General features: G+C 41.0%; 1 protein-coding gene across 1 annotated transcript in view; it reads left to right on the forward strand.

Annotated features, from left to right (window-relative positions):
- Positions 1-9,363: 9,363 nt before the first annotated feature.
- Dnajc27 (DnaJ heat shock protein family (Hsp40) member C27) overlaps positions 9,364-18,148 on the forward strand; it is a gene marked incomplete in the record, with an annotated part of 37,961 nt that continues 29,176 nt past the window's right edge. Inside the window, 3 exon segments of the mRNA XM_017802154.2 lie at positions 9,364-9,628; positions 13,588-13,670; positions 16,048-16,117. Of these exon segments, the coding sequence (XP_017657643.1) occupies positions 9,542-9,628; positions 13,588-13,670; positions 16,048-16,117 (240 nt within the window).

The raw sequence follows: 18,148 nt of genomic DNA on the forward strand, positions 1-18,148 counted from the left end.
TTAATATAAATGATTCTGATGGACCTTAACTGCAAAGTGTTAAAATTGCATCAAAATGCTGATATATATAATATCAGGAACAGACTAATTGTTTAACATCTTCATTTAATTGCCCACTGTAATCAGCATAGATTTTAATTTTTTATTGTTATCTATAACTTCTGTTAATATCTCTATTCAGCCTTTACCTAAATTGCCAGACTGTTGGCAAATAATAGAGCCTGGTGTCATAGCTCTAAAGATTTCCTCCTCCTTTTCCTTCTCTTTCCTAAAAATTTCATTAGGCCTTAGGCACCATAAATTGTACCTAGATATGTAGGTGGAAATATTGGTGTCAAAATCTTCTCCATGGGGAACCAGGGAAGTATGGTTAGAGCACCCAGATTGCTAGAGAACTGCATTTTAGGGAGAGGGAAGATATGTGCAAAGCCTTGAGGTATAAATGAACTTGGCATTCAGAAAATGGAAGGAAGATGGGGTTTGAGCTCTAGTAATTCATGAGGCATCTCAAGATGTTTCCTGAGTAATTGGCTCAAGTTCCTTGGTGGAGTTAATGGTAATTTTCTACCTGTCTATATATTACTCTCACTTGTCATATGTGCCTCATTGCTACATCCCACTTCTTATTGACATCCTTATTTCATTGCTTGGCACTTTCAAGATGGCTCAGTCCCATGGCTAGCAAGTGGAGCAGCTTGTCATATGTTCAGCTGTGGGTGTAGGTTTGGGAGTTTCAGCTTCTGTCCACATGGTCTTCTCCATGAACTATTGGGGGTTCTTGTCTGGTGGCTGGATTCCAAAAGAGGGCATTACAAGAAAGTCAGAAGGATATTATATTGCCTTTTTATTACCTAGTTTAAGAGGTGGTATAATGTCACTTAACAACATAGTCACAAGGCCTTCCAGATTTACAGGAAACATATCCTCTATCTCTCAAAGACTGCCAGTATCATTACAAGATATCAAAGAGTGTTTTAAATCTATTATGCTAAGTGAAAAACAATAGCCACAAAGGGACAAATACTATATGATTCCACTTATCAGAATTATCAAGAGTAGTTATAATCACAGAGACAAAAGTAGAAAAAGTTGTCAGGGGAGGAATACAGGGAGGTAGTGAGTACTCAATGGATATAGTGTTTCAGTGTAGGAAGATGGAGAAGTTTTGGCAATGGAGGGCAATGATGGTCACACACTTGCATAATGTCACTGAACTCTGCATTTCAAAGTGGTTTAAATTGGGCTGGGGATGTAGCTCAGCTGGTACAGTGTTTTCCCAGCATACATAAGGCCCTAGTTTCACTCCCCTAGCACTCTTAATTGAGCAAGGAGGCACATGCTTGCAATCCTAGCATAGGAAAGGTAGAATGAGGAGGATCAGAAGTTCAAAGTCATCCTTGGCTACATAGAAAGTCAGAGACCAGTCTGGGTTATACGAGACCCTGTCTAAAAAACAAATAGAACTGAGGAGATATCTTAGTTGATAAAGTGTTTGCCTACCTGAGTCCAATCCTCAAAACATGGAAAAAAAGCAAGATATGGTAGTGTGTGCTTGTTTGTAATCTCAGTACTGGGGAGGAGGAGCCTGGTGGATGCTTGGGGCTTACTAGTCAGCCAGTCTACCCTACTTGGCAAGTTCCAGACCAATGAGAGAACCTTCCTGTTCCCACACAAAAAAGATGGATTGACTCCTGAGAAATGAAACTCAAGATTGTTCTCTGACCTCTATATGAGCATACATGTGCAAGTACACTTCTGTACACATATTCATATACACACAAACACACACCAAAAGAATGATATAAAAATTGTTAAAATGGTATATGCTATTACCATAATAAAAAATAGCCATACAGGGCTGGAGAGATGGCTCAGTAGTTAAGAGCATTGACTGCTCTTGCAGAGGACCTGGGTTCAATTCCTAGCACCCACATGGCGGCTATGAACTGTCCTTATCTCCAGTTCCAGGGGAATCCAAAGCCCTCTTCTGACCTCCGCGGCATTGCACGACACAGGTGCACTCACATACATGCAGGCAATACACTCATACACACAAAATAAAAATAATAAAATATTTAAAAATTAAAAAAATAGCCATACAAAGCTTGAGGTATTGTGACAGCCATTTTCAGAACAGACAAACAGCTACATACCCTCTGGAAGATTAATAGGATACATGCCTAGCTATCTAGCTCCATCTCTGTCTTGCTTTTCCCATTTCTGCAATTAAACACTGATAGAATCAACTTGGGGGAGAAATGGTTTATCCTGGCTCAGAGTTCAAGGTACAGTTCATCATGGTGGAGTTAAGGCAGCAGGAACTTGAAGTAGCTGGCCTTATCACATCCACAGTCAAGAAACAGAGAGCCATGTATGCTAGTGCTCAGCTCGCCTTTTCAGTTTTATACAATCCAGCATCCCCTGCTGAGGGAACATCCCTGCCCATAATCAAGATGGGTCTTCCCACATCAATTGATGAACTCAAGATAATCTTCCATAGGTATGCCTAGAGGCCTATCTCCTAGGGAACTTTGGGTCCTGTCACGCTGACAACACTAACCGTCAAAATGTCCTTTGATTGGGTGCAGTATTTACTCAGAATGAAAAGCTCAAACTCCAATAAGACACTAATCAGAACCAGTATATTCTATCAACTTTGTGTTGCTTGGAAGAAATAACCTCACACTACCTACTTCTACAAGACTTTTACTGCCTCCCCCGACACACACTTGCCAGATTTCTAGGCAAGTGGTCCACCACCATGCTACATTCCCAGCCCATCTGCTGATTTCCATTACTCTTCAGAATTCCTAGGTTATTGCTTCCTTTCCAAAGCTTATAGTTGTCAGAGGGAGAGTTGGCCTGGAGGGCTTACACTGCTATACCAGAAGCCAACCTCAGGAAATTGAATTTTGTAATTTAAAAATGTAGATTTTTCCCCCACCCAATAAGATGCCTTAAAAAGGACATAATAGAAGCTAGAGATGGCTCAGTGTTTAAAAGCACTGGCTGCTCTTGCAGAAGACCCAGGTTTGATTCCTAGCACTCACATGGTGACTAACAACCATCTATATCTCCAGTTCCAAGGAATCCAATGCCCTCTTCTGGCCTCCATTGGCACTATGCACACAGGCTGCACTTACAACATGCAGGCAAAACACACACACACACACACACACACACACACACACACACACACGCACATATGTGACTTTAGAAAGGACATAACAGGGGGCTGGAGAGATGGCTCACCGGTTAAGAACACTGGTTGTTCAAGCAGAGGACCAGGTTCAAATCCCAGCAGCCACATGGCAGCTAACAACTGTCTGTAACTCCAGTCCTAGGGGATCCAATGTCCTCCTCAGGCATTGCACTACATGGGTGCACTTACATGCAGGCAATGAATAAAAAAAATAATTTAAATAATAAATAAAAAGGACATCATAACATCTTTTCTGTGGTATTCTAGCCAAATATAACTGAATCTAACTATAAGAACATGCCAGACAGGGCTTGGGATATAGGTTAGTGGTACAGAATGCTTATTTAGCATGCACAAAGCCCTGGGTTCAATCCCCAGCACTAAACAAACAGGAACATATCAAACACAAACTGAGGAATGTGTTTTTTTTTTTAAGTCAGTTTTAAAGACAAATGAAATGAGGACTAAAGAACACTAAAGCACATGAAACAAAATGAGCCTAGATTAGACCCCCAGACCAGATGACTGAGTCAAATACAGCTACACATCAGGAAGCTGGGGAGATAGCTTACTGTATAAGCACAAGGATCTAAGTTCAAATCCCCAGCACTCATGTATAAGCTTGATGTGGCTGAGCTGTACCCTTACCGCTGGTATAGAGTATCTCTCTCTCTCCCTCTCCCTCTCCCTCTCCCTCTCTCTGTATGTGTTTGCGTATGTGTATGTGTATGTGTATGTGTATGTGTATGTGTATGTGTATGTTTATGTGTATACAGATTCCCTAGAGCTTGCTGGCCAGCCAGTCTAGTTAATTATTAAGTCAACTCAGTGAAAGCACTGTCTCAAAAGATGGTGAAGAGTGACAGTGGAAGATACCCGATTTTGATCTCTGACCCTCCATGCATACACACACTAAATGTTATTGGGACAAATAATGAAATTTGAGTATAGACTATGGATTAATTCAAGATTTCCTTATTTTCTTTGTTCATGGTGGCTTTGAAGACTCAATTTTTTTCATATCGTCCCTTGACCCAAAGAAATATCTAGGTCTGAACAACTCATTGAGTATTTATACCCATCCTAACAGTTTAGTAGCCATTCAAAAGCCAATACATGTAAATTGAAGTAATCGCTTGCTGGGCACTGCATGTCTTATACTCCCTAAGCCTTGGGCTCAGATTGGAAAACCACCTCATTTCCTGTCCTACTCTCCCACCCCTTTTTCTTGGCATCCTACTTGTACTTGCTGTTTATCATAAAAGCCTGTTGACACAGGTTTCCAGTATGACATATACAAGCAATGTGGCACCATCTACTGTTGGAATTGCAAACAGCATCAAACCAGTAGTTTTGCAGTCGCTTCATTCTGCTTGCCTTGAAAATTCAGAACCCTCCAGATATCCCTTTGTGAATTCACTGTGGGACGGTGGAGCATCTCAGCCCAGTTGGAGACTCAAGGGACTATACAATAGTGCTGTTTAAATGTTGTATTCATCGATATCTTTTAAACTTTAAAAATACATTTATTTTCTTTTATGTGCATGTCCTAGTTTGTTTCTTCATTGCTGTGACAAAACACTGACCACTACCAACTTGGGGAGGAAAGGGTTTATTTATCTTACATCTCCTGGGTCACAGTTCATCAAGGAGCCCAAGGTAGGAACTCAGGGCAGGAACCTGGAAGCAGGAGCTGGAGCACAGGCCATGGAGGAACACTGCTTCCTGGCTTGCTCCCTGGCCCCTGCTCAGCCTGTTTTCTTATGCAACACAGGCCCACCTACCCAGGGGTGGAACCACCCACAGTGGGCTGGGCCCTCCCACATCACTCATCAAGAAGATGCTCCATAGATATGGCCACAGGCCAATCCAATAGAGGAAATTCCCCAACTGAGGCTCCCTCAACCCAAGTGTGTCAAGTTGACACTAAAGCTATCCAGGACAGTGCATGTGCTTGTATGTATGTGAGCATGCCTGTGCCACAGTGTGTGTGTGTGTGCGTGTGTGTGTGTGTGTGTAAGTCAGAGGACAACAACTTTCAGGAGTTGGTTCTCTCCTTCACCCATGTGGGTCCTGGGGACTTGAACTTAGGTCATCAGGCTTGGCAGCAGGTGCCTTTCTTTACCTGCTGAGCCATCTTGCTGGCCCTAAATTGCCTAATGTTGATAAATGTATTATTTCTATATAAGATAAAGTCCTTGTTCTTAGAAATGTATAATGAAGTATTTATGGATAAAAATGTTTGTAAATTAATTTCAAATGATTGAGAAAACTATGTGTACATATATGCACATATAGTTGGCACAACCTAAATAGTAAACGAATTAAGATATCTAACAATTGATGGCTCTGGAAAGGTATATATGATTTATTTTTTGTACTGTTCTTTAAACTTTTCAGTACTAAATTATTTTAAAATAAAGAAAAAATTTAAAAGATTTTACGTGTATGAATGTTTTGTCTACATGTATGTGTAATCACCATATGCATGCAATGTCTGTGGAGGCCAGAAGAGGTCATTGGCCCACTCTAGAACTGGAGTTTTAGAGTTGTTAGTTGCCATGTGGGTGCTGGGAACTGAACTCAGGTCTCTGCAAGAGCAGCAAGTGCTCTTAACTGCTGAGTCATCTCTCTAGTCCCTCAAAATAAAAAATTTTAAAGATGAAATGCAATACTAAATGTTAAGGTATGTGAAATATGCATTTAGACATTTTTATTTATTTTTTGTTGTTGCTGTTTTTGGGCGGTTTTTTGGGGGGGTGTTGTTTCTGTTTTTTGGTCTTTTTGAGACAGAGTCTCCCTGTACCCGTAGTTGTCCTAGAACTCACTATATAGACCAGGCTGGCCTTGAACTCACAGAGATTCACCTGCCTCTGCCTCCCAACTGCTGGGACTAAAGGCATGTGCCACCAAGCCTGGCTGCATTCAAACATTTTTAAATGCCTGGACACTCAAAGCACTAATTATGATATCTGCAACCATTTGTAGAGGAGGAGGGATGTACTGGGAAGGGTGTACAGAGTTGCTGATGTTTCATTTCTTAATCTGGGTGGTGGCCATATGAGTATTACTCTTCTTTATACCTTTAAGTATGTCCAAAATATTTCAAATTTTACTCTTAAAAATACATATTTAAAGAGTAGGGGATGTAGCTCAGGTGGTAGAGTTCCTGGCACCACACAAAACCAGGTGTGGTGGCCATCTTAGCACTCAGAGGTGGAAGCAGGAGAATCAGAAGTTCAAGGCCATCCTCAGCTGCATAAGTTTGAGGATAGCCTGAGCTATGTCTCAAAAAAAAATTGGGTTGGAGAGATGGCTCAGTAGTTAAGAGCACTGGCTACTCTTCCAGAAGACCCAGGTTCAATTCCTAGCATTCACATGGTGGCTAGTAACCATCTGTAACTCCAGTTCCAGGGGAATCTGACACCCTCTTCTGACCTCTCAGGATACTGCACAATATGGGTGCACTTACGTACATCAGGCAATACACTCATACACATAAAATTAAAAAAAAAATTTTTTTTAAAGATTCTTTATTAAGCCAGGTGTGGTAGTGCACGCCTTTAATCCCAGCACTCAGGAGGTAGAGGCAGGTGGATCTCTGTGAGTTCAGGGCCAGCCTGGTCTACATAGTGGGTTCCAGGACAGCTGGGGCTACAGGGAGACCCTGTCTCAAAAAAGGCCAAAAAAAAATAAAAAAAGATTCTTTATTAATACATAAAAACAAACAAAAAAGCCCCAAGTAAGTGAAAGCAAACAGCTAATGTTCAATGAGAGATTACCAGGTACAATTGGCCCTCTGTATCTGTGGATTCCACATCCATGGATTTAGCCATTCACAAATTATAAATACTTGGGGAAAAAACACTGTATTTGTATTAAACATGTATAAACTCTTCTTGTCAATATTTCCTAAACAATATGGTACAACTACTTGTATATCATTTACATTGTATTAGTTATTATAAGTAATACAAAGGTAATTTAAAATATATTGGAGATGTGTCAAGGTTATGCCACTGTGTCATTTTACATAAAAAACTTTGAGCATTCATAGATATCCACAGGGTTCTTGGAGATTAGTCTCCTGAGTTGTGACTGTACTTCACCTGTATCAGCGCCTACAATTTTTACCACTACCACATGCCCTGTGATGCCATCAGAAAACATGACAGTGCTGACTCCAGAACTCACACTCACACTAAACCTTCCAAGCCACACTACACAGCTGGCCCAGGCTTCTCTTTCTTCTTTTTATTTTCAAATACTTGAAAAGAGGGCCAGCTTTCTTGACTTTTCAATTGCAAACTAATACATGCAGAACTTGTGGTTATACATATTAAAGCATCAAAAATATACGAAAAAATAGTAATGAATTTAAATCTTAAATGTATTTACTTTTTTTTTTTTTTTTAAAAAAAGACAAGATCTTGCTACATTGCCTAGGCTGGCCCCAAACTTCTGAGCTTATGGGATCCTCCTGCTTCTGGGTCCCAAATAGGGCTAAGGGTATCTCCCATACCTGGCTTACTGCTCTTGCCCTCATAATACCTATCCTAAATCAGTTTTTAAGAATTGAAGATATGACATTTTGTAATTATTCTTCCAACACTAAATTATCAAAAGTAGATATTTAGTGATTTATTAACTCACAAGAGCTCAGTATCTTGGATTTTAAGAGTCATTCTATAGAGTTTTAAATTACCAAAACTCTAGGTCTTACATTTCATTTTGTAAAAGGATTCTAAGTATTTCATTGTCCCATTATTTATCGATTATGACAACAATCCAGGATAACCTGTTTCTTAAAAGTATTTAATGTTTTCAAATAAACATGCTTGAAACGTGACTTAAAACTACTGACAATTTCAGCCTTTATTCATTGTCCTGCAATGCATGTAAAACGTTTAAAGCCGTGTAAGAAAAGAAGCAAAGCGACCTTCACCTTTGTAATTTGCTGAGAAGTTGACAGCCAGGACACTAGATAATCATTTGTCAAGTTCTACTTACTTTCTCTATCTGAAAATATTGACTAAAAAATAGTTACTGTTCCAAAAAGCTGCTTTCCTCATCCCCTGGAATAACAAGAATTTGTCTCAGAATTCTTTATTCTATCTTACCTTGTCAGCTAAGGGGAAAGAGGGAACAGGATGCTGGGATAAGATCGGACGTCAGGTTAGGATTGGATGTCAGCGACAGTCAGAGGAGGAACCTGATAGATGACAGCTACAGCCCTACACCCTCACAGAGCTGGACAAGAACATAAGAAACATCCAGTCTGTGCTTTCCTCCTCAAGATGAGTCAACTAATCCCAAGACCATTGGACCTAGGTAAGAGAGGAGCAAACTAAACTAAAACCTCATCTCGACTCCAAATGGGCAGCTCCATTTTTAACAAGGGAAGAACCAGACTCAAGAGTTTGCCTAAGGTCTTCTTCCAGAACCAGGGTCTGACTCCCCAGTTCTCACCTGAATTACCTCTCAGGGAGCTGGACATATCAGGTAGGCAGTTCTCTGGGCTTGCAGGCTGTTTGCAGATTCCATCAACAGTCTACCAAAAATAATCAGGAGAGGGGATTGTGTATTAAACCTGTGAACCTTTTGTGATTATTCCCTAGAGGACAACAATATAGTAATCAACTATTTACGTATCAATAGCATTCACATTGTAATAGCATATACAACGTTGATTTGGTATTATAATAGAGGTGATTTAGTGTAGGCCTGAGAATGTGCACACGTTACATGAAAAGATTATGCCATTTTTAAATGTTTCTAGAGTATCCACAGGTGAACCCCGTGATCCTGGAATTAATCCCTGGCGGATACTGAGGAGCCACTGTGTTGCAGGGGTCGGGGGACGTGAGATTCCAGAAAAAAGGTCGTGATTTACTTAGAATTTTGGCGTGGCTGGGCCTTGAACTAAATTTCAGAAACTCCCAAGAACAGGAGCTGCCCGAACAGTGAGAGCAGCTCGCCCTGGCGCCCCAGCAAGCCGGCACACCCAGCTGCGCTCTTCCGGAAGCGCGGAAGCGCAAAACCGCCAGGAGCCACCTTCCAGCCGAGAGACCTCGACGGGGAGGGCCGAGTCACCACAACGGCATCGCCTGCGCCCGCGATGACGTCACGGCACGCTAACATCGCGAGACTCCGCCGCCCTCCCTCGCTCGCTGCTCCCAACTGCCGGCGCTCGCGGCCAGGCAGCGGCAGGGATGGCGAGCCGCGGAGCCCGGGCGGTGATGAGCGCAGCGACTCGGCTATTGGGTGACGAAGCCTGAGGGACAGGCCGGCTGGGTGCATAGGGACACCGGAACCCTCGGCCCCGAGAGGGCGAGGGCAATGGAGGCTAACATGCCGAAGCGGAAGGAGCCCGGCAAGTCCCTCCGCATCAAAGTCATCTCCATGGGCAACGCCGAAGTGGGGAAAGTGAGTACCGCGAACTGCGAGGGGTGGGGCCAGAGCGCCGCAGGGCGACGTGCCCATTGGCTGGGAGAGAAGCCACTCAACAGTCCGGCCCGACCTCCAGGCCTAGGTGGCCGGCTCTCCGAGAGCTTGCTACCCTGCGGGGAAAACTATCCTGACCTTTTTGACCTTTGCATTGCCCCCTTCTCCACTGACGTCACGTTCCCCAAGAAGTGTCGGTGGGGCTTCTGCCTCTTGCATGTATTCTGAACTAAGGATGCTGACGTCTCATGGTCGGATGGTCTACTTAGATAGCTGTGTTCTGGGGAGACCAGACAGGTGCAGAGAGCCGTTACTCCAGCATTGCTTGGGAGCCACTGCAATTTAATGGGGTGCTTGTGAGGTCTTGGGATTAGTGAATATCGCTGAGTTGCCTGGAGTCTAGCTCCCCTCTTAAGAGCATAACCACCCGGTGTGTTTCACAGGGATGCGCAATGAGTGCTGAGGATCCTGCGTTGTTTTTGTTTTAAATTTCCCGTATTGTCACACATCCTTTTTCTCAAAGAAGCCCTGCTGTTTTTACCACCTTTCTCACTATTCCTTCTGCTGGGGATCAACTATTAAACTTCCAGCATGGGGAGGGGAAGGGTGAGGTGACCTAAGTAAGGCCTTTTCCAAATGTATGCTAAGACTGCCTCTTCTTAAGTTTTTCCCTTTGGTAAGTGGAAGCTGTTGGTTAAGAATCCCCAGGGTCATCACATCAATGACAGAGAGGGAATTAGTAGCTGAGTCTTCACTCTTGCAAATGCAGAAGAGCTGCTTGGGGAGTGTTCAGGCCCTACAAACTAGGAAATTATTTATTAGCGCCTTACTATTTAGCATGCTCTAGATACTACTTACGTATCTTGTGTACGTATTAATGGAGCATTTGCTGAAAATCAACATTTATTGAATGTCAATTCTGTACCAACTATGTGTTAAAAAGAATGGGAAGATAGCTCATTTGGTAAAGTGCTTGCTATGCAAGCATGAAGACCTAAATTTGATTACCCACGCAAAAAGCTGGGTGTGGTGGCACAGGTTTGTACTGGATAGGCAGAGACAGGCAGATCCTTAGGGCCTGACTGGCCGTGCAGCCTAGTCTAATCAAATAGCCCCAGGTCCCAATGAGAGACCTTGTCTCAAAGGTTTTCTTTGTGTGCAAAAGTTGGGCAGTTGTTTGTTTGTTTGTTTGTTTGAGACAGGGTTGGATAACCTGGAACTCTTTATGTAGACCAGGTTGGCTTCGATCTCACAGAGATCTGCCTGCCTCTACCTCCCAAGTGCTAAAATTAAAGGCTTGTGCTACTACGCCTAGTCATAGTTGGGCAGTCTTGAAAAGCATGCTTAATAGGTTAAAGCTGTAACCACCAGTTTTAGTTACAATTATTTTTTTAATATGTTATCAAAATTAACATCATATGTTAAAAGAGACTTGAGGTCAATGGTAAATGAAAACATTAGGTAATTTTGGGTCCTAGAAGACTTTGAGAAGTGGCATGGAGCTTGGAGTACATTGATTGTCAATACCAGAAGTCAAATATAAACAAAGATCGCACAGAAATCTCAAACTCCACACATAGAAAGGAATAAACCCTTGGGGAGGTAGGGATGAGTAGGTGGGAAAAATTGATTTAAAAAAAATAAAAAACACTTGTGCAAGCCTGAATTCAACTCCCAGAACCCACTGTGGAAGAAGAGAACTGATTTCCAGAAGTTGTTCTCCTACCTCTACTGTGGCACATGCACACCCATACTCACACACACATATAATAATAATAAAACTGGAGAAAAATAAAAGAAATAAGCCCTTTAAAATACCCTTTTTCTTCTCCAAAGATTAAAAGCCATAAAAAAATTTTTTTAAACACCTTAATGAGGGCGGAGAGCTGGCTCAGTGGTTAAGAGCATGTACTGCTCTTACTGAGAATGCACATTTGGTTCCCACACAACTGCCTGTAACTCCAGCTTCAGGGGATCTGATACTCTCTTCTGGATTTTGCAGGCACCTGTACTCACATGAGCATATAACACACACACACACTCACACAATTTAAAAAGAAAAAATTTTTTTAAGAAAAACTTAATGAGCTATAATTCACATAATATTCACTTAAACGATTCACCCAAATGTCGTGGTGCATGCCTTTAATCCCAGTACTTGGGAAGCAGAGGCAGGCAGATCTCTGTGACTTCAAGGCCAGCCTGGTCTACATTATGAGTTCCAGGCCAGCTGGGGCCTGTCTCAAAAAGACCTAAATGAAATTAAATAAATAAATAAATAAATACAATTCACTTGTTTTTTTTCCATTCAAGGTTATATACAACTGTTAACCATAATCAGTTATAGAACATTTTCATCATCTCATGAAAAAAAAGAACCCACAAAACTCCAGCAATTAAGAGTTTCTTCCTATTTCCCCTAACCACTAACCTACTTTCTGTCTATGAATTTACCTGTTCTGACTAGTTCATATGAATAGAGTCATATGCTACATCATCTTTTTACGACAAGCTTCTTTTATTATGGCATCTATAAAGTTCATCTGTGTGGCAGCATATATCAGTATGCCCTTCGTATTGCAGAAATACATTCCATTGTATGGATATATTTTATTTATTCATCTGGGTTATTTTCACCTTTTGGATATTGATACTAAGGGTAATGATGATATAAACAAGTGAAGATTTTTGAGTTAGTGATGAAGAAAATATGTAGCATTGATGGATGCTCAGAGGGAAAGGAGGCAGAGAGACCAGAGGGGAGTTTTCCATAGTTTTTTGACAGCATATGACCAGGGTCTAAATCAAAGTGTTATCAGTAGACATTGGAAGGAAAACAAAGACAGAAGGCATACTCAAAGGAAGACTTAGGCCCAGAATCAAATGCAACTTTAACTTTGGGGAAATGACATCATTAATAGGGCTAGATGTCAGCAGGATGAGATGCAGTCATGTCTAAGATTGGCTCCTTTGGGGATATGTTGAATTAGGTGACAGCAGCTCTGAGTAAAAACCATCTAGTAGATGCTTAGAGATGCAGATCTGGTCCTGAGAGGGAAGTCAAGGCTAGTCAAGAAGTCAAGGAAGTCCACAGTGGTGTTGAAAGTATAGGAATGGAAATGATCTTCAAAGAAAAGAGCACAGTGATTGGAACTAAAACTGAAAATCTACCCATATTTACTATTAAGATATTTCGATTTTTTAAAAAATTTATTATTTTTATTTTATGTGTATGCGTGTATTGCCTGCATGTAGGTAAGTGCACCCGTGTTGTGCAGTGTCTGCAGAGGTCAGAAGAGGCTGTCAGATCCTCAGAGACTGGAATTACGGACAGTTGTTAGTTGCCATGTGGGTGCTTGGATTTGAACCCGGGTCTTCTGGAAGAACAACCAGTGTTCTTAACCGCTGAGCCATCTCTCCAGCCCCTGATATTTCTATTTTTAGTCTTTAAAATACTCACTTTGTACTTCAATTGTGTTATATTTTTTGTTCTTGTCTTTGAGTTTTGTTTTTTTTTTTTAATGTGTATGCATGTATTGCCTGCATGTAGGTAAGTGTACCTGTGCCATGCAGTGCCCACGGAGGTCAGAAGAGGCTATCGGATCCCCTGGGACTGGAGTTATGGACAGTTGTAGGTACTGGGATTCGAACCCAGGTCTTCTGCAAGAACAATCAGTGTTTTTAACCGCCGAGCCATCTCTCCAGCCCCTGAGGTTTTGTTTTTTATTTTGAGACAGGCTGGCTGCCTTGAACTCTGGAGCATCCTATTTCTGTCTTTCTAGTGCTGGGATTACAGGTATATGCCACCTTGCTCAACTAGTTTTTACATTTGAAAGCACTTTTTCATAGAGATGAATGAAAAAACCATAATGAAGAAATGTGCATGTTTTGCATCTTTCCAGTGTATTTACCAAATGCATGATTTTTTTCTTTCTTTGTAGAGCTGTATTATAAAACGGTACTGTGAGAAAAGATTTGTGTCTAAATACCTGGCAACAATTGGAATTGACTATGGAGTCACAAAGTGAGTATATTGTTTCCTTAAGCATTGCACTACAGTCATTCAGAACTTGTCCTAAAATGAATCTGTGTTTGCATCAGAGCATTTGTGTGGGTTACATCGCAACAGAGGCTTTGAAGATGATTTGTGAAGGGTAGGACCAAGAGATCTTTTCACTTCGTGTAAGCTTATCATCCTTTCCTCCAACCAGCGTATTGAGTGCCTGCCTCTCCAAGCCTGGCATTAGTGTAGGATCGACAGTGGTGAGCCAAGAAGCCTAACCTACTGGTGGAACTTTTCAGGACACGGGTTTCTGTGTGAGCAGGGCCTGTCATCAGGTGTCTTTAGACTTTTTTTAAATATTCTCTCTAAAATATCTAAATACTATGTGGAAAATTTTTCTGCAGAGACTATTCCTTATTGGTTTATCATCTTCGTAGCTTATTGGAATCCAGCAAAATGAGCTGGGAAGAGTGAAGTTGGGTGTAAGTGGGAATTCTTTGGAGATAAATCAAGAGTGAGTTGGCAAAAGGATGAAATTAGCGAGAAAAACTCTTCCAAAGAGTAGATTTGGGGTAGACAGTACATCATTGCCTGAACATGGAATGAAAATAAGTAGACAGTGTAGAATTAATGGAATATGCAGAACTCAGGAACAAGAAATCATAAGATGGTTAGTGGTTAGTTTGATTTAAATGTACAAGTAATATAAAACGACTACAGGAATTGTTGATTCAGAATAGAAAATGAATGCTGTAAACTTGGACAATGCTATTAATAAGGAAGTGAGATTCCTGTACGTACTGGTTAAACCTAAAACATGATGCTTAAAAGGCATAGTGAGTCCAGTGTGTTCATTGACTGCTAATATTCTCTTAGCCTTAGAGGGAGCTGTTATTATAATAATACTACTTGTGTTGAGGAATCATTTATGTTTTAAAGCTCAATAATTCCTCTCAGTTTACTTCAGTTTCTTTTCCTCCTATTAAAATCAGTTAAAAAATGAGATTTATTTTTATTTTTATTTTTTTTTTTGAGACAAGGTCTCCTTGTAGCGGTAGCTAGACTGGATTCGCTAATGGAGACCAGGCTGGCCTTGAACTCACAGGGATCCACCTGCCTCTGCCTCCCGAGTGCTGGGATTAAAGGCGTACGCCACCACACCTGGCTTAAAAAAAGAAATTTTACATTTTCATATCATTATAAGACTATAAACCCATTTTTATAAGAATATGCTGGGGCTGGAGAGATGGTTCAGTGGTTAAGAGCACTGACTGCTCTTGCAGAGCACTCAGGTTCGATTCCCAGCACCCACATGGCAGCTAACAACAGTCTGTAGCTCCAGTTCCAGGGGATCTGATGCTTTCTTCTGACCTCCACTGGCATTGCATGACACGGGTGTGCCTACATACATGCAGGCAATACACTCACACATTGAAAAAAAAAAAAAAAAGAATGTTATCAGTGTTACCTTGCACGGAGCATGGAAGTCTGTAGTGATGCTCTATGTTAATGAACGTTATTTTGAGTGACACAGGCAGGGATAACTTAAGTGTTCATCTTTGTATTTTTCTTTAAGTCTTGAATTAGTTCTAGTGTTCATGATTTTCCAGTGGCTATTTTTCTTTGAAAAAGATGAGAAGCAGATATGTTAAGAGTAGTGAATTATAGGCTGGGTATGGTGGCACACGCCTTTAATCCCAGCCCTTGGGAGGCAGAGGCAGGTGGATCTCTGTGAGTTCAAGGCCAGCCTCGTCTACATAGTGAGTTCCAGGTCAGCCCCACTACAGGGAGACCTTGTCTGAAAAAGGCCAAAAAATAAAAAATAAAAAAAAAACCCAAAAGAGTAGTGAATTATATTATGAATGGTTATTGTTTCTCTTTTTTGTCCTTTATTTTCAAATCTGCTTCTGAAAACAAGTTGGCTATTGCTTTTTCTCCAATGAAGATCATGAAAAACTTAGACATTATTTATAAAATATGTCTTTGTTATTCTGTGACATTGTAACCAAACACAGCCAGAAATAATTAAGATGTCTCCTAGTAAAATGCAAGCTTTTGTTTCACTTGCTCCTTTCCCCATGGAAAAATATCAAATAGATTTTTCTTAATGCCACTGTAGTAACTCTATGTGTTGGTTTAGGGTTGTGGCTTTATCTGAGGTGAGGGTGAAGGATGGGTACTTACTTCAAGGGGCTCAGTGTTCCACAGCAAGGAGGCAAGATTGTCTGCCAAGTTGTTGGCCCTTGTAACCATTATCTGGAGTTAAGAAGAGGCAAGAAGAAAGCTTTTGTAAAATTTTATACTTACCTCTTTTGAAATCCATAAATGATATAAATGTTATTAAGGGCAATGAAGAAACACAACTTTCTTTGGGATTATTTCCATTTGAATATTTCAGGGTCCAAGTCAGAGACAGAGAAATCAAAGTTAACATATTTGATATGGCTGGACACCCCTTCTTCTATGAGGTAAGAAAGCCTTTTTTAGAAAACTTATATCCAGTATTGTCAGTGAGTTTGGTGACATTGGGGACGGTGGATTTGGGAAGTTATTTCAAACAATATTCAAATTGTATAAAATTCAGCAAATTTAGCTCATGTTTGTGGCTTGCCTTTTGGGCCTCAATTTAATGAATACTGCTTGATCTTTTATGCTTTCTTGGAATAGGGATTGAAAATGTTATTGTTAATTGTTTCAAACATTTGAATAAGACATTTCCACCTTTCGAAGATCTTGACTTTTTACTTCTTACCTCAGCCCAGAATGTGAGAGGATGATTATAGTCACATTTGGACCACATAGCTCAGAGAGGTTTTGCACCAGGGTTCAGCACAACTTTTCCTGTTGTTTCCTTCCATGTGCGTTCTTTCTTTGGAAGAAGCCGAAGTGTCGCTATTTGGTTTATGGTCCTCTCTGTGTCAGTCACAGTTGAGTCCTGTGCCATTCCCTCTTGGTGCCCTCCAGTGAGGGCTCTTGGCTCTTTGGGCCACTTCATTTCTGTTCTCATCTTTATTATTTCCTTTTCTACTTGCTTTGGCTTTGTTTTTGCCCTTTGTTCTGGGTTCTTAAGGTGGAACCTAAATTACCGTTGGGAAAGTCTAGTATGTGTTAAGTGCTACAGACTCCTTCTCAGCTCTGCCTCATCTGTGCCACAAATATTGAGATGATGTATTTTCATTTTCACTCAGATCGGTGAATTTCTTTGGGTTTATCCTGTTTGGGCTTTTCTCTCAGCTTCTTGAATCTGTAGGTTATGGCTTTTACCACAGTTGAGACATTTTTAACCATTCTTTATATTGAGGCGGCTGGCTATGTCGCCCAGGCTAGCCTGATACTCAAATTCTTGATCTTCTTAACTCAGCCTCCCGACTTTCTGGGGTTGTAGCCACCATGCTGGAATGCCTATTATTTCTTTGAGCACCACCATTTCTCTTTTCCTTCCTGATCTTTTTAGTCCAGCAGGTCCTTAAGACTCTGTTAATCCCCACCCCCTTTCTCTCTCTACTCAAATTGTATACATTTTACTCTTTTTAAAAAATAACTTATTGAGAATTTCATACATGCATATAAGGTGTTTTGATCAAATCCATGCCAACTCCTTCCCCTCCAACTCCTCCCATATCTCCCCATCACTTTTTTCTGATAACTTCATGTACTGTTACTTCATTTTTTTTTTAATTGGGGCTTTTTGCTACTCTAAGATTCCCTCCTCTGAAGAGGTAACCCTAAAATCTTTTAAGGATTAGATAAGAGCTCTCATTTACCTAAGTACTTTTTTCTGATAACTTTATGTACTCTTTCTTCTTCTTTTCCTTTTTTTTAATATTTACTATTTTTATGTGTATGCGTGTATTGCTTGCATGTATGCGTGTGTTGCCTGCATGTAGGTAAGTGCACCTGTGTTGTGCAGTGCCCATGGAGGACAGACGAGGCCATCGGATCCCCTGGAACTGGATCTATGGACAGTTGTTAGCTGCCATGTGGGTGCTGGGATTTGAATCTGGGTCTTCTGCAAGAACATTCGATGTTCTTAAGTGCTGAGCCATCTCTTCAGCCCCCCTATTTTCTTTTTTTTATGGGGGTTTTTGCTACTCTAACATTCCCCTCTCTGAAGAGGTAACCCTAAAATCTTTTAAGGATTAGAGAAAAGCTCCCAAATACTTTAGACATTTTTGGCCTTTGGAACAGAGTATGCTGCTAAGGCGCCCAAGGACATAGCGAGTTTTAGCCAAGAAACTGGCTACTTTTCTTAAAGGTCTTTTTACCCTAACTGCCTAGCCAATTCCTACCTCCTTTTCTTATCACACCATCCTCTGAAAAGGTTACCCAAATAACCAATAGGGAATGGGGAGGCAGACTGCCCTGACTTCTTCCATGCTGAACAGGGACACAGGGTGAGGCAATTGGAGTACCCCTTCAGTGGGTCTATCTAAGACTCCCAAATTACATAACACATCTCTAAAGGGAAAAGAAAGTCCTTGAATCATGAATAAGATATG

Source organism: Nannospalax galili, unplaced genomic scaffold (genome assembly GCF_000622305.1).
Source record: "Nannospalax galili isolate Female #2095 unplaced genomic scaffold, S.galili_v1.0 scaffold1191, whole genome shotgun sequence".
Lineage (NCBI taxonomy): Eukaryota > Metazoa > Chordata > Mammalia > Rodentia > Spalacidae > Nannospalax > Nannospalax galili.